The 22,454-nt window shown below is 49.2% G+C and overlaps 2 protein-coding genes and 1 long non-coding RNA gene across 3 annotated transcripts; 1 reads left to right on the top strand and 2 right to left on the bottom strand.

Moving 5' to 3' along the window:
* Window positions 1–619: 619 nt before the first annotated feature.
* LAMTOR5 (late endosomal/lysosomal adaptor, MAPK and MTOR activator 5) lies at window positions 620–3,205 on the bottom strand. The gene is made up of 4 exons (XM_086861602.1): window positions 3,102–3,205; window positions 2,914–2,975; window positions 2,210–2,327; window positions 620–946 (listed from the first exon to the last, which is right to left on the bottom strand). Exons 1-4 carry the CDS (start codon window positions 3,134–3,136, stop codon window positions 886–888), a joined length of 276 nt encoding a protein of 91 aa, XP_086717728.1. The 5' UTR covers window positions 3,137–3,205; the 3' UTR covers window positions 620–885.
* A 6,719-nt stretch (window positions 3,206–9,924) lies between these two features.
* LOC147649424 (uncharacterized) lies at window positions 9,925–13,229 on the bottom strand. Its single transcript, XR_015279003.1, has 4 exons — window positions 13,151–13,229; window positions 12,695–12,875; window positions 11,721–12,301; window positions 9,925–11,681 (listed from the first exon to the last, which is right to left on the bottom strand). It is a non-coding gene; the product is annotated as an uncharacterized LOC147649424 (long non-coding RNA).
* A 4,597-nt stretch (window positions 13,230–17,826) lies between these two features.
* On the top strand, window positions 17,827–22,314 carry LOC111939876 (embryonic pepsinogen-like). The gene is made up of 9 exons (XM_023942324.2): window positions 17,827–17,882; window positions 18,208–18,370; window positions 18,652–18,769; window positions 19,161–19,279; window positions 20,091–20,290; window positions 20,572–20,685; window positions 21,158–21,302; window positions 21,805–21,903; window positions 22,098–22,314. The coding sequence occupies exons 1-9, from the start codon at window positions 17,827–17,829 to the stop codon at window positions 22,233–22,235; spliced, it is 1,152 nt and encodes a 383-aa protein (XP_023798092.2). The 3' UTR covers window positions 22,236–22,314.
* Window positions 22,315–22,454: the final 140 nt, after the last annotated feature.

The following is a 22,454-nucleotide window of genomic DNA, read 5'->3' as shown; positions in this document are numbered from 1 at the left end:
CATTGAGCTGGAAGGGAGCGTGGAGCCTGGCCAGGCAGGGGCTACTCCTGTGTGAGCCTGTGACTGTCACTGCCCAGCGGAGCTGCTCCGAGGAGTAAAGTCTGAGCAGTGGCAATGCTATTTCACTCTGACTCAGGCCAGCTTTTACCTCATGCTCTACTCTGAAACTGCCCCTTCCTGCAGCTGCAGCCCAGCTCCTTTTCCCTCCCCAGCACACAGGAACCATTGGGGTGTAGCAATTCCCACCTTTCTGCAGGATTGTTTCCCTGCAGCGTTTCCACCCCACCAGAGGCAGAGGGGGCCTGGATTTTTGAGGATGTTGCCAAGATCCCTCTCCAGCTCCCAGGGCCCTGGCAGGGCCAGCACGTACAGGTCTGAACTTCAACCCAAGGCACAGCGAGCGTGTAACTCCCACAGAATGTTTAACTTGAGGAGGTGAAATGTTTCCTAGGAGAAATTCCTCCAAAAGCATTTGTACCTTTTCTCTTGGAGGAGCCTCCACGAATTCCAGTTTTTCTGCAGAGGAATGCTAATGAAGGGAGTGGGAGCAGTTACCTTGCCTGCCTTTGGAAATGAAGCACCAGGCCCAGCTCTCCCAGCCAGAGCAAAAAGAAGGAAGGAAGGTTTTTTACAGGTCATTTATTGATTTCTCTGACAAACGAGGCCCCCCCACATACAGCAGGGAGGATCTGCTCGTTACAGGGCCTGGGGCCGTGCCCACGGATCACCCTCAGCAGCACAAGGGCTAAAATGTGAGCTGGAGACCCGGGAGCTGCCCAGGAGCTGGTGAGAGGGGAGGGAGAGCCTTCATCCTGGGTGTGGAGCTCCAAAGGGAGCGTGGCAGTGCAGGGAGGAGGAGCCAGGAGCGGAGCTGCTTCCCTGGGCTCAGGACAGCAGTTTGTGCACTGCCACGGTGATGCTGTCGTGCTTCTGGATCATGATGTTCCTGCAGCAAGGAGAAAGTGCTGAGGGAGGGCAGCTGGGACAGGAGCAGCTGCTGGGGGTGGGAGATGGGCAGGGGAATCACTGAGCAGCCACAAGGCCCATCCCCACCCCAGACCTCGCCTGCTCCTTCTCCCCACTCCATGAGCAGCAATGGAGATGTCCCTGTGCCCCACTGACTCTGACAGCCCTGGGTATCCACAGGGATCCAGCCCTGGATATCCACAGGGATCCATCCCTGGATATCCACAGGGACCCATCCCTGGATATCCACAGGGATCCATCCCTGGATATCCACAGGGATCCATCCCTGGATATCCACAGGGATCCCAGCCCTGGATATCCACAGGGATCCCAGCCCTGGATATCCACAGGGATCCATCCCTGGATATCCACAGGGATCCAGCCCTGGATATCCACAGGGATCCAGCCCTGGATATCCACAGGGATCCCAGCCCTGGATATCCACAGGGATCCCAGCCCTGGATATCCACAGGGATCCCATCCCTGGATATCCACAGGGATCCCATCCCTGGATATCTACAGGGATCCATCCCTGGATATCCACAGGGACCCATCCCTGGATATCCACAGGGATCCATCCCTGGATATCCACAGGGATCCATCCCTGGATATCCACAGGGATCCATCCCTGGATATCCACAGGGATCCCAGCCCTGGATATCCACAGGGATCCCAGCCCTGGATATCCACAGGGATCCAGCCCTGGAGATATCCACAGGGATCCAGCCCTGGATATCCACAGGGATCCAGCCCTGGATATCCACAGGGATCCCATTCCTGGATATCCACAGGGATCCCAGCCCTGGATATCCACAGGGATCCCATTCCTGGATATCCACAGGGATCCCAGCCCTGGATATCCACAGGGATCCCATTCCTGGATATCCACAGGGATCCAGCCCTGGATATCCACAGGGATCCATCCCTGGATATCCACAGGGATCCCAGCCCTGGATATCCACAGGGATCCAGCCCTGGAGATATCCACAGGGATCCAGCCCTGGATACCCACAGGGATCCCAAGGGGGCAGGAATTACCGAGCTGCCGTAACCACCATCCCCCAAAAGGTTTCCCACTGCTTTTACACCTCCTGCCTCTTCAAATCCCCTTAATCCGATGACTCTGCCTCTGGCAGTGCCCGCCTCCCCCTCCTCCTCACGACGAGGAGCTGCTCCAGGGATGACTCCAGGGGGCTCCCAGGGCTGGGGGAAGGGCCAGCGGCACTCGGGGCTGGGAACTCACCCGTTATCCGACTCCAGGCACACCACGGGCGTGTCGGTGGGGTCGGAGGTGAGCTTGGCCGCCTGCTGGGCCAGCACAGAGATGATGCCGGCGTGCTCGTCCGACAGGGTCCCTCTGCCTGCAGAGGTGGGAGGGGATGGTGAAGGCCCGTGTGCAGGCCAGTGCTCTGGGAAAGGCCCGTCTGCCTCCCCCAGGCCACGGGGGGGTTGGTCCTGCCCCGGCCCATTTCCCTCCCCAAATGGCTCCTCTCCATCCACCAGAAATCCTGACTGTGTCAGTGAGAGCTGGCTGCGGTTTCCTCCGAGGCACAGGCAGGTGGTGGCCCTTGGGGACAGCCCGAGGTGGGGGCAGGACAGCGGGACATGGCCGGGTGACCCCAGCCGGGGAGGGCTCGCGTAGGGCCGGGCCTGGAGCCCCCCAGCCCGGGGACCCCCGTGGGGCAGCGCCCCCCACCCCTGGGAGCCCTGAAGGGACCGGGCAGGGCTTGGTGTCCCCGAATGCGGCGCCCCCCACCCTCGGAAGCCCTTACGGGAGCCGGGCGGTGCCCCCAGCCCCAGGGGGCCCGGCAGGGACCGGGTAGAGCCAGGAGCCCCCGGCCTGGTGCCCCCCATCCCCGGGAGCCTCTGGAGGGCCCGGGCAGGACGCGATGTTCCCCAGCCCAGGAGCCCACAGAGAGCCCGACCCGGCCCCGCTCGCTCACTCACAGCCCAGGTTGAGCCCCTGCGAGTCGGTGCACAGCACGCCCACCACGGCCGGGCTCTTCATGCTGGGGGGAGACAGCGCCGGTCACAGCCGGGACCCCGGCCCAGGCCCAGCTCCCCTCCCCCCCGGCCCTGCCCCATCCCCCCGGTGTCCCCCCGTGTCCCCCCGGGTGTCCCCCCGTGTCCCGCACGTCTCCTCCAGGTGCTGCTCCAGTGTCCCCTCCATCGCTCCGCGCCGCCACTTCCGGGTAGCGCCGTCAACCACGTGACCGTCGCGACGGCGGCTCCGCAGGGCCAAAAGCGCTCGGGGCGCGTTCGGCTCGGTGGGGGTGCCCCGGGGACACCCCAAAATCCGCCGGTGCCGGGACCCTCCCGGACCCCCTGTTGCGCTGCCACGTCACCCCGGTACCGGGCCCGGGCCCGGGGGGCCTCGCAACAAACCCTCACCCCCAAATCAGCCCTCCCCGGGGGTCTGTTTTCCCGCAGAACACGCGGCACCGTCGCGATATTTGGGTTTTTTCTTTCTTTTTCTCCACTTTACCCTCCTGAGCGTGGCTCGCTGTCGATCCCTCCCTCCCCGCAGCACCGGCCAGGGTTTGCAGAGCCGAAGGAAATTCAGTGAGGTTTAATCCCGCGCTCTCCGCGGTCAGAGCATCCTCTGGCAGCTGGAGCACGGCGGGGATGCAGATTTGGGATGCAGTTCTGGGATGCAGGTTTGGGATGCAGATCTGGGATGCAGGTTGGGATGCAGGATTGGGATGCAGATCTGGGATGCAGGATTGGGATGCGGATCTGGGATGCAGGTTTGGGATGCAGATCTGGGATGCAGGTTTGGGATGCAGGTTTGGGATGCGGGTTTGGGATGCGGGTTTGGGATGCGGGTTTGGGATGCAGGATTGGGATGCAGGATTGGGATGCAGGTTTGGGATGCAGTTCTGGGATGCGGGTTTGGGATGCAGATCTGGGATGCAGGTTTGGGATGCAGGTTTGGGATGCATTTCTGGGATGCGGGTTTGGGATGCAGATCTGGGATGCAGGTTTGGGATGCAGGTTTGGGATGCGGGTTTGGGATGCAGGATTGGGATGCAGGATTGGGATGCAGATCTGGGATGCAGGTTTGGGATGCAGGTTTGGGATGCGGGTTTGGGATGGGGGTTTGGGATGCAGGATTGGGATGCAGGTTTGGGATGCAGGTTTGGGATGCAGGATTGGGATGCAGATCTGGGATGCAGGTTTGGGATGCAGGTTTGGGATGAGGTTTGGGATGCAGGTTTGGGATGCAGGTTTGGGATGCAGGTTTGGGATGCAGGATTGGGATGCAGGTTTGGGATGCAGGTTTGGGATGCAGGTTGGGATGCAGGTTTGGGATGCAGGTTTGGGATGCAGATCTGGGATGCAGGTTTGGGATGCAGGTTTGGGATGCAGATTTGGGATGCAGATCTGGGATGCAGGATTGGGATGCAGATCTGGGATGCAGGTTTGGGATGCAGGTTTGGGATGCAGGTTTGGGATGCAGGATTGGGATGCAGGTTTGGGATGCAGGTTTGGGACGCAGGTTTGGGACGCAGATCTGGGATGCGGGTTTGGGATGCAGATCTGGGATGCAGGTTTGGGATGCAGGTTTGGGATGCAGATTTGGGATGCAGATCTGGGATGCAGGATTGGGATGCAGGATTGGGATGCAGATCTGGGATGCAGGTTTGGGATGCAGGTTTGGGATGCAGATCTGGGATGCAGGATTGGGATGCAGGTTTGGGATGCAGGTTTGGGATGCAGGTTTGGGATGCAGATCTGGGATGCAGGTTTGGGATGAGGTTTGGGATGCAGGTTGGGATGCAGGTTTGGGATGCAGGTTTGGGATGCAGGTTGGGATGCAGGTTTGGGATGCAGGTTTGGGATGCAGGTTGGGATGCAGGTTTGGGATGCGGGTTTGGGATGCGGGTTTGGGATGCGGGTTTGGGATGAGGTTTGGGTTGCGGGTTTGGGATGCAGGTTTGGGATGCAGGTTTGGGATGCAGGATTGGGATGCAGGTTTGGGATGCAGGATTGGGATGCAGATTGGGATGCAGGTTTGGGATGCAGGTTTGGGATGCAGGATTGGGATGCAGGTTTGGGATGAGGTTTGGGATGCAGGTTGGGATGCAGGTTTGGGATGCAGGTTTGGGATGCAGGTTGGGATGCAGGTTTGGGATGCAGGTTTGGGATGCAGGTTGGGATGCAGGTTTGGGATGCAGGTTTGGGATGAGGTTTGGGATGAGGTTTGGGATGCAGGTTGGGATGCAGGTTTGGGATGCAGGTTTGGGATGCAGGTTTGGGATGCAGGTTTGGGATGCAGGTTTGGGATGAGGTTTGGGATGCAGGACACGAGGACACGGCCGGGGTTGGGACCCCCGTGGGGCACAGGGTTATTCCAAGTGTCACCAGGAGCGATTTTCCATGCAGAACCCCCCAAAGTCCCACCGTGCTGGAGGTGGGAGGGGATTTCTGGAGCAGCAGGGATTAATTAACTAATTAATCAATCAATAATTAATATCGGGAGCTCGCTGCACCAATGAGGCACCCGGCTGCACCTGGCCATGGATCTGGGCTCGGGAAATTAAAATGTTATTGATGGGGGAAGAAAAGTGCAACGGGATTTTTTTATTTTCTAATTATTTTTTTTAATTTGAATTTTCTTTCTCTTTGGTTAAGCCGGGAGCACAAAGAGCCCCATCCCGAATCTCCAGGGATTTCCTGCTGCATCCCATCCCAAGGGAACGCTTTGGACTGAAATTGCCTTTATTTGTGGGGTTTTTCCCCCTCTACCCTCCTAGGAAGCAACACAGGGCACAAATACAGATAAAAATAGAAATACGGATAAAAATAGAAATACAGGTAAAAATAGAAATACAGATAAAAATAGAAATACAGGTAAAAATAGAAATATGGATAAAAATAGAAATACAGGTAAAAATAAAAATACAGGTAAAAATAGAAATACAGGTAAAAATAGAAATATGGATAAAAATAGAAATACAGGTAAAAATAGAAATACGGATAAAAATAGAAATATAGGTAAAAATAGAAATATAGGTAAAAATAGAAATACGGATAAAAATAGAAATATAGGTAAAAAAGAAATATAGGTAAAAATAAAAATACGGATAAAAATAGAAATATAGGTAAAAATAGAAATACAGGTAAAAATAGAAATACAGGTAAAAATAGAAATACAGGTAAAAATAGAAATACAGATAAAAATAGAAATACAAACACGCTCTGGAGGCGGGGGATGAAGCCTCTGTGTCCTGTCAGCCCCTCAGCAAGGAAACCTCCTGAATAAAATCACTCCTGAGCCATTCCTGACATTTCTGCAGGGAGAGATTTCTGATTGATTAAATTCGGGCTTGGGTTGGGGGAGATTTCAGTGTTGCAGCTCCACAGCAAAACCTGGGTTGGGGCTGCTTTAAACTCTTTCAATTGTTAATTTAGCACCAGATTAATTCTTTATTAAAAAAAATAACCCAACAAAAAAACCAACAAAAAAAAACCCACAAAAGAAAACAAAAACTCAAACTGAAATCAAACAAACAAAACCACCAAAGAACCAAACCACCCCAAAACTTAACAAAAAAATACCCCAAAGCACCACAAAATCCCGATCAAACCCAGATTTCAGTGCCAAACATCGCTTGGGACCGTGTTTCCCAGACAGATCCTGTCCTGTGCACCAGGGAACAGCCCCAAAATCAACCCCAAAAATTCGGGGCGTTCATTCCTCAGTGGGAAAATCCAAAGGAAATGGAATTAATGATGCTGGGAAGGAGCCCGAGAGCCCAGGGATGGTTCCCAGCATGGCAGGGCTGGGAAAATCCATCCTGCAGGGGCACAACCACAAACCCAGCTGCATTTGCTGGGGGGAAATGGAGGTTTATTTATCTGAAAAGGGTTTTATTTATCTGAAAATGGGTGTTATTTATCTGAAAAAGGTTTTATTTATCTGAAAATGGGTTTTATTTATCTGAAAAGGGTTTTATTTATCTGAGAAGGGTTTTATTTATCTGAAAATGGGTTTTATTTATCTGAAAATGGGTGTTATTTATCTGAAAAAGGGTTTTATTTATCTGAAAAAGGGTTTTATTTATCTGAAAATGGGTGTTATGTCCTGAAAAAGGTTTTATTTATCTGAAAAAAGGTTTTATGTATCTGAAAAGGGTTTTAGGCGCAATCTGTGCCCCAGCCAGATCCAGATCCAGGATCCCAGAGCCAGGTCCATGGAAGGGTATTTTATATATTTTATGTATTTATATAATATATGTTTCTATATTTTAATGATTTGAGCTGTTTTTTGCTGCAGAGGGGCCCTGTGGGATGGGGAGGGGGTGAGGAGTGACCCTGTGGCTGCTGAATGTGACTCTGGGCAGCACTGGGAGGGTTTTTGGGGGCCCCTCAAGCACTCCAGGGTTTGTTCTCCCTTGTATCACCCAGGATGAGCAAATTTAAAAATAATAAACCGAATTTTTCCAGCTTTTTCAGCCTTTTTTATTCCCCTGTGCTCCCAGGGTTGTTCTCCAGGCCATAAATCAACACATTTACACTTTATATTCAAATTGAAACACACCCTCGTTATTAAAAAATTCATTTTCACCTCCCTGCCTCCTTTCATGCTCCCAAATAAACCCAGCCAAGCCTCTCTTTCTGTGAGATATTCATAATTTTTACTCGCTGGGCTCGGGAGTAACAACTGAACCTCATTCCTTGATTTTCTTTTAGCTAAAGAACCACAAACTCTCCATGGAATTCTCCACTACACAGGAATAAATATGAATATCGAGGTGTTCTTGGAAAATCCAGATGTGGTGAAAATTCCCACTGGGATTTTTGGGTTGTTGGGTTCTGGTTTTTTTAGGGTTGATTTTTTTTATTTTTCTTTTTTTTTTTATGGGAGTTTTGTTTATTCTGTTTTTGTGTTAGGAACAGTACTTTAAAGGTCTGTTAGGGTTTTACTAATTACTAATTAGTAAATACAGTAATTTACTAATTACTGTATTATTAAAATTCTTAATATATTAGTAAAATATATTATATTATTAAAATTATGACTATAATATTAATATATTATTAAAATACAATATATTATATTATTAAAATTATTAATATGTTGTTAATATATTATTAAACTATAATATATTATATTATTAAAATTATGAATATATTATGAATATATTACTAAACTATAATATGTTATATTATTCTTCAGATTTTTTGCTTAAGTTTAATTTACTATCATTTGGTTTAAATTGGTTTGAATGGTGCAAAATGGCTTTGAAATATGCAGCTTTTTTATTTTTACACTAATTTATATTTAATTAACAGTAGGTAAATTATTTTTAAAATTTTTTTTAGTGATTTAATGATTTAACACTTGTGTGCTGCAGTGCAGCATTCTCTAATTATTTATTAAAAATTAAAAATTATTAAAAATTATTATTTCCATTACTAATGATTTATTTTAAATTATTAGTTTATTAATTTTTTTATTATTAAAAACTTCTAGAAGATGAAGAAGATTATGAAGAAAGAAGAAGGACAAGAGGCAACACCTTAAATCTTCTATTTTGTCTTCTGTTCTCTAAGCTAGTTTAAATTTTAAGTTTTTCACCCAATGACTTAAGAAAACTCTCTAATTTCCACACACTTTTAGCTTTTCTATTTAACAGTTGTTTTCATGGTGTTCTATGAAATTCAGAGTTTTCTTGGATGTCAGAGCCAGGTATCAGAGATAAGGGCATGAACTCTGTGCCTCAGACTACAGCAGGGTGTGGGAGGGAGGTTTTATCCCTTCTTGGTGCTTTATTAATATAATATAATATAATATAATATAATATAATATAATATAATATAATATAATATAATATAATATAATATAATATAATATAATATAATATAATATAATATAATATAATATAATATAATATAATATAATATAATATAATATAATATAATATAATATAATAATATATAATATAATATAATAATATATAATATAATATAATATAATATAATATAATATAATATAATATAATAATATATAATATTATAATAAATATATAATATATATTATATTATATTATATTATATTATATTATATTATATTATATTATATTATATTATATTATATATATCATATACATATACATATAATATACATAAAATATTTAATATGCATATAATGACATAATATTTCATATTTAATTATATATTATATGACATATTATATATAATATATGTGATCTTTATCTATTTTATATAATTAATATAATGGAATAATATTTAATATTCAATACATTTTAAATGGCATAATATTTAATAATTAATTAGATATATATTTATATATAATATAATGGGATAATATTTAATATTTAATATATATTTAATAGGATAATCTTTAATATGTAATTATATGTTATTTTTATTAAAATTTAAATATATTATAAATTTACATATATTTAATATATTGGAATATATTTAATGTTCTATACATATTTAACATTTAATATTTAATATTTAATTATATATTATATGATATATTATATATAATATATATTAGATATATTAGATATTTTAAGATATTTAATACAATGGAATCATATTTAATAGTTAATATATATAATGGAATTATATTTAATATTTATATATATTTTCTGATATACTATATATTATATAATATATGTATGTAGTGTATTTATATATATTTAATATATGGGAATAATATTTATATATATTTTCTGATATACTATATATTATATAATATATGTATGTAGTATATTTATATATATTTAATATATGGGAATAATATTTAATATATCTTTAATGGAATATATAAATATTTTTGTTTATGGTTACTGTGCTGGGAAAGTGTTTAGAAACAATTAATACAATGTCAGAAAACTTGATTTTCGGGGTGACATCTCACCCTCTTTGTCTTTAAAAAAGAAAATGGAAAAGGAAAATGAACAGAGGAAACAAACAACATTCCAAACAATCAGAAGGCTTTTATTTCCAGGGTGACAAATGGGAAGGGGGCAAGTTCAAAACTAAACAAAAGAACATGTAAAACTTAAAAAGAATTTCTGAATTACACATGAGAATTTCTGAATATGCAAGAGGGTTCTGTTTTTAAGGGACAATCCGTAATAAGGTGAGCTCTCTTGGCTGAATGCAGACACACACGGCTGTATCTGTATATTTTACTTTATTTTTATCTCCTCATTGTCTTTCTATTAAACTTTTTAATTCTATATAAATCACATGAACCTTTTTTCACCTCCTGGCTTCAGGAAGAACGCGGGGGTCGCTGCCTTGTGCTCTTTGCTTCGTGGTTTTCTCTTTTTTATTTTTTCCCCTATTTTTTCCCCAGGTCATTGCTCATTTTTCTGACTGTCCCAGCCCAGGAGGGTGAAGTCACACCCTGGAGCTGCTCGTTCTGCTTCTCCCCTGGGGAAAATGTGGGTTCCAGGAAGTTTTCCAGCAGGGGAAAATGAATAAATCTTTTTTGGCAGCTCCCTGAGTGTGTTCCCAGCTGGACCAAGGGCTCAAACACCCCACATTTCCTTTCTCCCTCCCAGATTAAATAATTCAGAGAGGTGGGAGCTGTTGGAATACCAAGGGGAGGTGGCTGCTCCCCCTGTCCATGGATTTGGTGTTCCCAAATGAGCATTGCATCAAGGTGATGCTAAAAGTGAATTTTGGGAGCAGAATCCAGGTTTTTGTGGTGCTTCAAGAGCCACAAAAGGGTCTCAGCAGGCCTGAACCCCCCTTTTTCCTCTAGCAGTGAAAAATCTGTTTAAAACCGAGGCAGGGCTTTTCCATCCTGCAGCCTCCCAGCTTTTCCCAGAGAGTGGGAATTTTGTTGTTGACTTCAGCTGGCTCTTAGCTCCTCTTTTCCCTGAGAGCCAGAGCTGTTTCCTGCCAGCCTGGGCTGTTTCTGGCTGGATCCCTCTGGGATGTGGCATCCACCTCCATCCAGGGCCAAACACATCCAGCAACTGGATTATTTTATTTTTATTATTTTATTATTGCCCAGGCTGAAATGGCTCCTTCTGAATAACCAGGGGGAAGAGGTTGGATGTGCAGTTTCCAGTGAGGGTCCATCATTCCTGGGATCTGGTTTTTAATAGAATTTAGGGGTTTCAAGGAGATTTGGAAGCTCAAGGAGGATCCAGGAAAGGGAAAACTCTGTAAAATCCCATTTTTGCCATCCTGTTAGAGCTGCACCCCAAAAACTTTGGTTTCCTCTGGGTTTTGGTGCTTTTTTTGAGCTGTAATTCCCAGAGCTCTTCATCCCTGATGGGTTTGTGCTGGGAGCTCCTGGGACAGAGGTGCCCTGAGCAGGGAGAGTTCGGGAGAGTCCCAAAGGTTTGGGATCCCTTGTGTCGCCATCCCAGCATCAGGTTCCGCGGATCCGAAGCTCTGTGGATCTGAGGCTCTGAGGCTCTGTGGATCCATGGTTCCGTGGATCTGTGGATCAGTAGATCCGTGTATCTGTGGATCAGAGGATCCGTGGTTCCGTGGATCTGTTATTCCATGGATCCTAGGCTCTGTGGATCAGTAGATCCATGGATCTGTGGATCAGAGGACCCGTGGCTCCATGGCTCTATGGATCCGTGGTTCCGTGGATCCGAAGCTCTGTGGATCTGAGGCTCTGAGGCTCTGTGGATCCGTGGTTCCGTGGATCCATGGTTCTGAGGCTCTGTGGATCCGTGGTTCCGTGGATCCATGGCTCTGAGGCTCTGTGGATCCGTGGTTCCGTGGATCCATGGCTCTGAGGCTCTGTGGATCCGTGGTTCCGTGGATCTCTGGATCAGTAGATCTGTGGATCAGAGGATCCGTGGTTCCGTGGATCTGAGGCTCTGTGGATCCGTGGTTCCGTGGCTCTGTGAGCAGCACAGGAGCTGCTGTGAGCCTGTGGCTGCTCCTCTGCACCCCTGGGGTGGGAGGGGGACAAGTGCCCCCCTCCAGCCTCAAGGCACAGCCCTGGGGAGGGGGCTCAGAGCCCCTCACAGGGGGAAAGCTCCTCCAAACCCTGAGTGAGGAGGGCTTGGGGGCTGGGAGTGCAGCTGATCCTGGGACACCAGCGCTGCTGAGAGCTCCTGGAGCCGGAACTCCAAGGAAAAAGTGCTGAGGGAGATGAGGAGGCAGCTGGGACAGGGAATGGGTCTGTTCCTGGCTGGGAACTGCTCAGGGGTCCAGCCCCAGAACTGTCGGTCTCTGCATCTCTTCATCCCTGGCGTGGAGGGGGAGGTGGGTGCTGGGGGCTCGTGAGGATCTGGGGTGAGGATCCTGGTGGTCCCCAAGCTGGATTTGATGGTTTCATCCTCTAAATTATTTTGGCAATGCTCTCCTCACCAACCTAAATCATGGAATTCCAGATTGTTTGGGTCAGAAGGGACCTGAAATCTCACCCAGGTCCACCCCCTGCCATGGACAGGACACCTTCCACCAGCCCAGGTTGCTCTGAGCTCCATCCAGCCCAGCCTTGGACACTCGGGATGCCCCAGGAGCACTGTGGGTGGTGGCTGGGAGCTGGGTGGAGCCCCCTGCCCAAACTTTGGAAGCCAAGGATGCCCCACAGTGCCACAAACTGAGCCAGAAAGGCTCTGCCGAGCCAGGAGGAGCTGAGTGGATCCCCCAGAGCTGCCCCAGAGCTGAGGTTTCTGCTGGGTGAGAACCCCCAGCTCACCAGGATTAGCACAGTGAGATGCCGCCATCCTGCTCCAGGAGGGTTCAACAGCAGCATCCTGACCTTGGAGCGAGCATCCCTGTGCTGCATCCATTTAATGCTCCAGGAAGAAGATTTAATGATGCTGCACCTTCTGCTCACACAAGGAAGGGCTTCAGAGGGATCAAAAATTAATTTCAGACATATCCCTCCGAAACCTCGGAGGAGAGCCGGAGATTTTCTCAGGGCTTTAATCCCATGGATCCTATGGGAATAGAGAGAGGGAAAAATTCAGGAAAACTCCCACAATAATTCATAAAACTGTCCAAAAAAGTATAATTTTATGGTTTGGGTTCTTTTATTAAGCTGCCTTATTTTATTAGCTGCCTCTGGCCTTCCACAAGCTTGGAAATGGGTGCTACAAATTTGGGGGTTTTGCTTAATTTTTTGCCCTCTCCCAGTGGAAAATGTTGCAAATTATTTTCTCCCAGCAGATCCCACCACGACAAAAAGAAGCAAAACGTCTTAGCAGCTTCTTACCATGCTCAGTTCCCATTCTGGAGGGACTCCCCAGGCCCCAGGAGTGGGAATTACCAATCTCCCAGTGACTTTCAGCCACAGGAGGAGACAATTCAGTGGGATTAAATAAAGGGACACCCCCTGACAAGGCTGTGCTTGATTTCAGATTGTGAATTGGAGCTGCCCACGACAGAGGGGATGGATTAACTCCCCTTTCCTTCATCCCTGCAGGGTTTTCCCTGCAATTTAGAAAAAAACCCCACTTCTGAGCTGCTTTCAAAGCACATTTATGGGAGTGAAACCAGGAAAATATCCTTTTAACTTCTCCCTGGAGGAGAAAAGCTCCCGCGGGGGGAAAGCCCAGGCGGCAAAGCAGAGACAGGGAAAGTCAACACGGATTGTGCCCGGGAGCCCCGGGGCTGTTTGATCCCAGAGCCTCCCGGAACGGAGCCAGGAGCCCCTCGGGGCCCCGCACGTGCGAGTCCCCAGCTCTGTTTGATGTTCTGCTCCAAGGTGAACCGGCTGAACCAGCCAGAGCGGGGTGGGAGCAGCCGGGACACCGATGGGATGGGATGGGATGGGATGGGATGGGGGTGGGATGGGGTGGGATGGGGTGGGATGGGATGGGGATGGGGATGGGGATGGGGATGGGGATGGGGATGGGGATGGGGATGGGGATGGGGATGGGATGGGGATGGGGATGGGGATGGGATGGGGTGGGGTGGGATGGGATGGGATGGGATGGGATGGGATGGGATGGGATGGGAGCAGGGCACAGCTGGGCTCTGACCAGGACATGCTCTTTTCCTGTAGCACGCATCATTCATTCTCTCATCTCAGATCCTGGCAGTTCCCAGCCATGGAGAACTGTGGATGCTGAATGTGAGAGATCAGGCAGGTAGTGCAGTGTCTGTGTGAAACCAGGTCACAGAACCTTCTCACACTGGCCTGAGAAATTGTGAGGAGGAACTCAAACAGCCCTTGGAGAGGGAAGACAACCTCTGCAGGTGTTGTTTGTCCCCTTGTTGTTTTCCTGCAGGAAACGCTCGAGGGGTGTTGTTCCCAACGGCCCAGTGATGGTGATGTGCTGGTTTGATGGCCAATGAAAGTTTTACCTTTTTGGACCTTCTCAGAACTGTCTATAAAAGAGGACCTGGAGGAATAAAAAGAGCTGTCTGCAACTGAGAGTGTCACTGACACCGTTCCTGACACAGTGAGGCAGAGAACAACAACTTCTGTAGTTGTCTGATTTTTCATAAGGTTCATTAAACACAGGACAAACACATTGTCTCTCTAAATAACACAACTTACCCCAAAGAGTTCCTAATTTGTTACAGCAAACCCCAAATGTGTTAATTTGGATGATACAAAACCAGCTGCCGTTCTATCCTTTCACATGGAAATCTTTGTTTTTCTCAACTGAGTAACAAAATACACATGAAGGGTGTGTGTGTCCAAACATGCTTGGAGGAGAAAAATTGATCCTCAGCCCTGTAAAATACAGCTTGGCCTTCTGAGAAAGCCATGGCTGGGATTGGACCAGGACAAACCTGCACACGCCACGTCCTGGGGATGCACCAAGGGCTGAATTTCCACACCTAAAATAATGACACGGATGGTTCCTGACACAGCAGGGGAATATCCCATCATCCCATCCCATCATCCCATCCCATCATCCCATCCCATCCCCATCCCATCATCCCATCCCATCATCCCATCCCATCATCCCATCCCATCATCCCATCCCATCATCCCACCCCATCCCACCCCACCCCATCCCACCCCATCCCATCCCATCCCATCCCATCCTCCCATCCCATCCCATCATGCCATCCCATCATGCCATCCCATCATCCCATCCCATCCCATGCCATCCCATCATCCCATGCCATCCCATCATCCCATCCCATCCCATCCCATCCCACCCCACACCAACCCATCCCATCCCATCCCATTCCCTTTTCCTCTCTCTAACAGTGTTTTATTCTAGTCTGAAATTCTCTTATCATTCTATTATTCTATTCCAATTATCTTATATTGTAATTCTATTCCAACCAAATTACCTTATATTTAATTCTCTATTCTGTTCTACTCTAGTCTTTCCTTCACTGGACTTCAGGAGTTTTATGTATTTATATCATATTAAAATGAATAATATGTAATTACATTTTTAGTTTTTATCATTCATAGTATCCCTTATACCTTATATATGAATAAATTACTTTAATATATTTATTATTTCAATAATTTATATTTATTTTAATATTATTTTTTGGTTTGGAGCAGATTTTTGTTGCACAGGTGGTTCCTACAATTCATCCTGACAGCTTCCCACATTTCAAACCCATCTTGAGCTCATTCCAGACACCAAACTGTGACGAGCCTCGTGGCCTTTTTGGCTGCCATGGCCCAGCCACTTCCCACTCCTCTACAAACCACCCGGACAACTTCAACAGTAAAAACATTATCAATTATTATAAAACATTATGCACATTATGTATAATAATTTTATGTATAATATACCTATATGCATATGTTATATTATAACATTCTACATTGATTATAATATATCTATTGTAACATATATAGTATATTATTTTATATATTAAATATTTTATATATTTAGAATTATATGAAAATATATTTATATATTTATTTTTATATATTAAAAATATTTTATATATTATATAATATTGATTACATATATATTTATTATATATATTGTACATAATATCTAGAGATATATATTGTATATATAGATATTACATTTTATATATTGCATTGTATATTTATATATAACATAGCTATAGTTTTATGTATATTATATATTTATACATTTATATAGATATATAAATACATTTTTTATATTTTATATTTATATATTTATAAATAATTATAAATTCCTGCTTTACTGCAGGAGCCAGTGCCATTGTAGAAGCCCCTGCAGTGGAGGGGACATCCCAGCCCCTAAATTTGGAATGGCTTTGCCCACAGCATGCTCACATTAAATTAAATTTAATTAAATTTCTTCACAGGAAATGAAAAAATAAATTTAAAAAAATTAAAAAATAAAATATAAAATAAGAATCGGTAATATTTTTCCTTCCACTCCCGAGGAAAGCGATGTCCCTCAGAGCTGGGCTCGGGGGGTGCCGTGGCTCCGTGCCCCCTGCCCGGCCGCGCTGTCGGGGCCCGGCACACCGAGCGATGCTCCAGGCACAGCCCGGGGTCACCTTGCCGTGTTTGCTGCTGCACCAGCGGCGCTGAGATAACGGGGGGAGCCCCCCCGGAGGGGTCACAGCCACAGCACCTGGGGGCCCCTCCTGTGCCAGCCAGGGCTGGCTCCCAAAAGCAGGGCTGCCAAACCCAGAGCTCCCAAACCCAGAGCTCCCAAACCCAGAGCTCCCAAACCCAGAACTCCCAAAACCAGAGCTCCCAAACCCAGAGCTCCTAAACCCAGAGCTCCCAAACCCAGAGCTCCCAAGACCAGAGCTCCCAAACCCAGAGCTCCCAAAACCAGAGCTCCCAAACCCAGAGCTCCCAAACCCAGAGCTCCCAAAACCAGAGCTCCCAAAACCAGAGCTCCCAAACCCAGAGCTCCTAAACCCAGAGCTCCCAAAACCAGAGCTCCCAAAACCAGAGCTCCCAAAACCAGTGTTCCCAAACCCAGAACTCCCTAAACCAGAGCTCCCAAGCCCAGAGCTCCCAAACCCAGAGCTCCCAAAACCTGGGCTCTCTAAACCTGGGCTCCCAAAACCAGAGCTCCCAAAAGCAGAGTTCCCAAAACCAGGATCCCAAAACCAGGGTCCCAAAACAAGAGATACCAAAAGCTGATTTCCCAAAACCAGGTCTCCCACAGCTCGGTGGTGCTGGATGCCAAACTGAGAAGCCAAAATGATGCCTCCAGCTCTGGGCTCTGCAACATCAGGAGGATGTGGAGCTGCTGGAGCAATTCCAGAGGAGTTCCCAGGGCTGGAGCTGCTCTGGGACAGGCTGGGAGAGCTGGGAATGGTCACTTGGAGAGGAGCAGGCTCCAAGAAGACTTTGGAGCCCCTTGCAGGGGTGCCAGGAGATCCAGGGGATCCAGGAGAGGGACTGGGGACAAGGGATGGAGGGACAGGACACAGGGAATGGCTCCCACTGCCACAGGGATAGGTGGGATATTGGAATTCTGTCCTGTGAGGGTGGGAGGCCGTGGCACAGGTGCCCAGAGAAGCTGGGGCTGCCCCTGGATCCCTGGAAGTGTCCAAGGGCAGGTTGGATGGGGCTTGGAGCCACCTGGGATGGTAGAATTTGTCCCTACCCATGTCGGGGCTGGGACTGGATGAGCTTTAAACTCCCTTCCAACACAAATTATCCTGGAATTCTGTGATTCCATGCCCACAGTCAGGCAGTGCCTGGTAAGGATGAAGGATTTGGGGCCTAAAGGACACAGAGTTTGGATTTAGGATCTAGTGGGGAAGCGTGGGGTCCCCAGGAGAGGATCGGGGTGGCACAAGGGGACAGTTCCCCCCACCAGGCGACGTGTGGCTCGTGTTTGCTGTGTCCTTCAGTCCCTGGGTGTCACCTGCCTTGGCCGGGTGCCCAAAGGAGGGGAGGGGGCAGCTCCCGTTGGTCCCGGCTGCTCTTGGCACGGCAGGTGGGGTGGGCAGGGCCTTTATAAAGCAGCGGGAACTTGCCCTGGCTATCCCAGCAGGATGTGGCTCCTCGTGCTCCTCTGTGCTGCCTCTGCCCTCTGCCAGGGTGTCACCAGGTAAGTGACAGCAGCATCACCACCACGGCCACCGGGGAAAGGGAAGGGGAAAATGGGCATCTGGAGGCTTTCAATGGCTTTGGGGAGCAGAGGTGAGGTCTGAGGCTGCAGAAAGCTGCTCCAGGGGTGCAGAGAATGAGGGCTTGCCTGGGGAGGGGCTGGTCTCTAGGGTTGTTTTGGGATTTTTGAGGAAATCCGAGTTTTGGGGGAGTTTCCTTGCTCCTGCTGTTGGGTCAGAACATTGGAGGTGGCAAACACTGCTCGCCGGAGCTGCAGGCAGCAAAATCCCACCTCACTCTTCTTTTGCCCTTGTTGCTTGTGCCAGGCTGCCCTTGGAAAGGGGGAAGAAGCTGAGGGATGTCCTCAGGGAGAAGGATTTGCTGCAGCAATTCTTCCAGCACCACCACTACGACATCGGCACCAAGTTCCCACACGCTTTTCCCAACGGAAGCAGGGTGGTCACTGAGCCCCTGCTGAACACCCTCGATGTGAGTATGGGCTCTAATCCCCAGGGACACAGCCCTGGGAAGGTTTGTGGGATGTCCATCCCTCTGTCTGTCCTGGGCACGGATCAAACCCAAATCCTTTATCCCAAAGCCTTTGGCTCACATCCTTCACCCCTCCCTGCCCTCGCTGGTGGCCCTCAACAGAGAAATGTCCCCCAGGAGCTCTGCTAGAAGCAGGGGGTCTCCATGAAGAAGGGGACCAAGCCTGGGGAAGCCCTAGGCTTGGTTTCATGCCCCAAAATCCATCCCTGGCTGGCCCACAGGTGGAATACTACGGGACCATCTCCATCGGCACCCCCCCCCAGGACTTCACCGTGGTCTTTGACACCGGCTCCTCCGACCTCTGGGTTCCCTCCGTGTCCTGCACCAGCCTGGCTTGCCGTGAGTAGGAGCCGGGCCCAGCAGCACCTCCTGGGCTTGGCACGGCTCCACCGGGCCCAGAAACTGGGGTGACACAGCCAGGGGAGAGCTGAGCCCGTGGCACCTGGGCAATGAGCTGGAGTGAGGGATGTCTGGGGTGTGGGGCTGCTCAGAGCTGCGTTCCTCAGGTGATGAGATTACTGCCTGGTGCCTCGCTTTCCCCATCTGTCCAGGGGGGTGGGAGTGCCTGTGGATCCCTGGAGGAGGGGAGGGACAAACAGCAAATGCTCACAGCTGGATTATTCCTGAAGGCAGGATAATAAACAACAATTCAGCAGGGCTCCTCCTCCCACACCTCCCTTAGGCTTGGCCTTGCCCAAAGGTTTAATTCCACGTTTTTCCACTAATCCAGAAACCCACCAGGTGTTTGACCCCTCTCAGTCCTCCACCTACAAGAGCACGGGGCTGAGTCTGTCCATCCACTACGGCACCGGCGAGATGGAGGGGATCGTGGGCTCCGACACCGTCACCGTGAGTGTCCCCACGGGGCTGTGGGCAACATCCCACCCCCTAAAGCTGAGCAAGCAGCACAAGCTGAGCTGCAGTGAGTTATTCTGGAGCCACGGCATCAACATCTCCCAGCTGCCAATGAGCACCTCTCTGTTAAAGTGAGATCCGGCAAGATAAGCTGGATTTATCACTGACAGACACTTTAAAAGCCACAACAAACTTCCACAAAGCAGAAATCTTCTGTGCATTTTCCTGGAAATGTGTGGAGTTTCTCCTGTGAGTGGGAGAAATGCAGTTTCTCAGTTTCAGGGTTCTCCTCGGGGGTTAAGTGAAGGAATCTGTGCACATTATGGTTGTTTTGGTGGCAAATCAATCCTATTCCTATTGCCAGCTTTAACACAGGTGCCTTGCTCCAGTGCACTGTTGGCTGTGCTGTAACCTGTTTGTGGCTCTTCAGTTTTATCCTGTGCAGTAATTCCTATTGAGATCTTTCATCTGTTACCTTTTGTCTGTTTATTTTCTTACTAAATAGCTCATGCTAAATGCATATGATTTGCCATCATTAAAATTGTGGGATGAGTTGCAGAATTCAACCCTTGACAGTCTGAGGTGGATTGGCTCCAGCAGCCTCCAGTCTCCTCTCACTGAGGAGCAGCTCAGACCTCCAGGGGCTCTCTCAGCCCCTCGTGCCTCGGTTTTTTGGGCTTCTTTAATAACATTTATCTGAAGCTCCCGCCCCACCTGCAGCAGGGGATCCCCTGCTCCTTCCCCAGCAGATTAACACCAGAATCCCAGTGCCTGCTCCAGCCTCAGGGCCCCTCCCTGTCCCCAGGTGGCATCTCTGGTGGACACCAACCAGCTCTTCGGCTTGAGCACCGCCGAGCCTGGCCAGTTCTTCATCGACGTCAGATTCGACGGGATCCTGGGCTTGGGATACCCAAACCTGGCTGCTGATGGGATCACGCCGGTCTTTGATAACCTGGTGAACCAGAGCTTGCTGCAGGAGAACCTCTTCTCTGTCTACCTGTCCCGGTGAGCCGTGGGGGCCTGGGGCTGGGGAAGGGGGGATGCGCCACGTGCACGTCTCTGCTGGTGGCTCTGGCTCCTCCCTTGTCACTGCTGCCACTGGATCTTGTGTCTGTGTCATGACTGGGGCCACCAGCCTGGGAAACAGTGTCCAGGCACAGGGTTCCAGGCTCCAAAGTTGGTTCCAAAGGCCCTGTGTTGCCAGGATGTGACACTGACTCACAATGCCACGTCCCCCCCTCCTCAGCTGTGAACCTCCCCTTGTTTCTCTCTCCTGCACCATGCAGTGAGGCAGCAGGGAGCGTGCTCATCTTCGGGGGCATCGATGAGTCCTATTTCACCGGCCCCATCCGCTGGATCCCCGTCTCTTACCAGGGCTACTGGCAGATCTCCATGGACAGGTGACAAACCAGCTCTGTTGCCCCTGGTCACCCCAAAGCATTTCTTCCAAAGAGACCATGGACCCATCACCACCAGAGGCTTCCACTGACATCCACACCCGGGGCTGAGGGATGCACAGGGATAAGGGGACAAACTCCACAGTAGTTTGGTAATTGAACCCAAAATGAGGATGCTTTGTGCCTGGGCACAGCCTAGTTCCTGTCCTGTTGTTTAGGGGATGTCTCTGGTGGTGAGGAGAGCAAAATTGTGGGTCAAAACCTCCTTTGCTGGGCTCGAGTGGGTCCTGGGTTGTGCTCAGTGGCCATGTCTGCAATGGTGGCTGCATTCCCAGCTGGCTCTGCAGCTCCAGAAAGGAAAAGGCTCACAGGCAGCGTTTGGGGTTACCCAGCTTTAACTCTTATCAGAGAAGTTAAAAACCATCCCTGAGGCCCACTGGGTATTTCATGGTCCCTGGCTGGTCTCTCCCCACAGCATCCTTGTGAACAGCCAGGAGGTCGCGTGCACTGGTGGCTGCCAGGCCATCATCGACACCGGCACCTCCCTCGTGGCCGGGCCGCCCTCGGGCATCAGGAGCATCCAGAGTGCAGTTGGGGCCAGGCAGGGCTCGTATGGAGAGGTGAGAGCTCGCCCTGGAGGCGCCTGGCACAGCAGAGCCCAGCCAGGGCTGCTGCCCTGCAGGGGGAACCCGCCCTCTGCTCACGGCAAGCCTGGCAGGGACACCCTGGGACACTCTGATTTATATCAGAGAATCACAGAATGTCCTGAGCTGGAAGGGACCCACCAGGATCATCCAGTCCAATCCCTGCCCTGCACACCCAACAATCCATGCTGGGCATCCCTGGAGCCGTGTCCAAATGCTCCTGGAGCTCTGGAGGGGCTGTGCCCATTCCCTGAGGAGCCTGGCCAGTGCCAGCACCTCTGGGGGAAGAAAATTCCCTGAGATCCAACCTAAACTCCCCTGGCCCAGCTCCAGCCCTTCCCTGGGTCCTGTCCCTGTCACAGCGAGCAGAGACCAGAGCTGCCCCTCCTTCAACCAGGAGGCTGAAGACCCCAGTGAGGTCTCTCCTCACTCTGAACATGTTTCCCTCCTGAGAGCCCCTTCCCTCTGCTCCCTGCAGCACAGTGTGAACTGCAGCTCCATCCCTGCCATGCCCGATGTCATCTTTGTCATCGATGGGGTCCAGTACCCTGTGTCTGCCGTGGCCTACACTGAACAGGTGAGTGGGAACCAGCTGGTCCCAGCTGCAGGAGCCTCTCTCAAGGTGTTTCCACTCCCCCCAGTGGCTCTGGTCCCCTTGGCTTCTCCCACTCCCCTGGGAGACAGGGCATGGATGGCCACGGGCCTCCAGAGCAATGCAAGAGGAGACAACAGCCCACATTTCCCCAATTGCCTTCCTGTGCTCCAATGCAGCACAACCAAGAATCTTGCATGAGCAGCTTCCAGGACACCTCTGGGGACCTCTGGATCTTGGGAGACGTCTTCATCAGGGTGTACTACAGCATCTTTGACCGGGCCAACAACCGTGTTGGGCTGGCCAAGGCTGTTTAGACCCACCACGATGCTGGCAGGGGTGTGGTTTGTGCACACTCAACCACAACCAACAAAAATAAAGCATTGATGGTTCTGAGCTGAGTTTATTTCTGATGGAATGGCGGGAGTCAGGAAGGAGCTGGCGTTCAGCAGCTGCTGTGTGGTGGCCAAGGAGCGTTTGGTCATCACAGCTCTGCTCGGGGCCTTTGAGAGCTGTGATCGCTGCAGGGCTCAGGG

This window comes from Cyanistes caeruleus, chromosome 24, assembly GCF_971803275.1.
Source record: "Cyanistes caeruleus chromosome 24, bCyaCae1.hap1.1, whole genome shotgun sequence".
In the NCBI taxonomy this organism is placed as follows: Eukaryota; Metazoa; Chordata; class Aves; order Passeriformes; family Paridae; genus Cyanistes; species Cyanistes caeruleus.
This window is presented reverse-complemented; position numbering and strand designations above follow the sequence as displayed.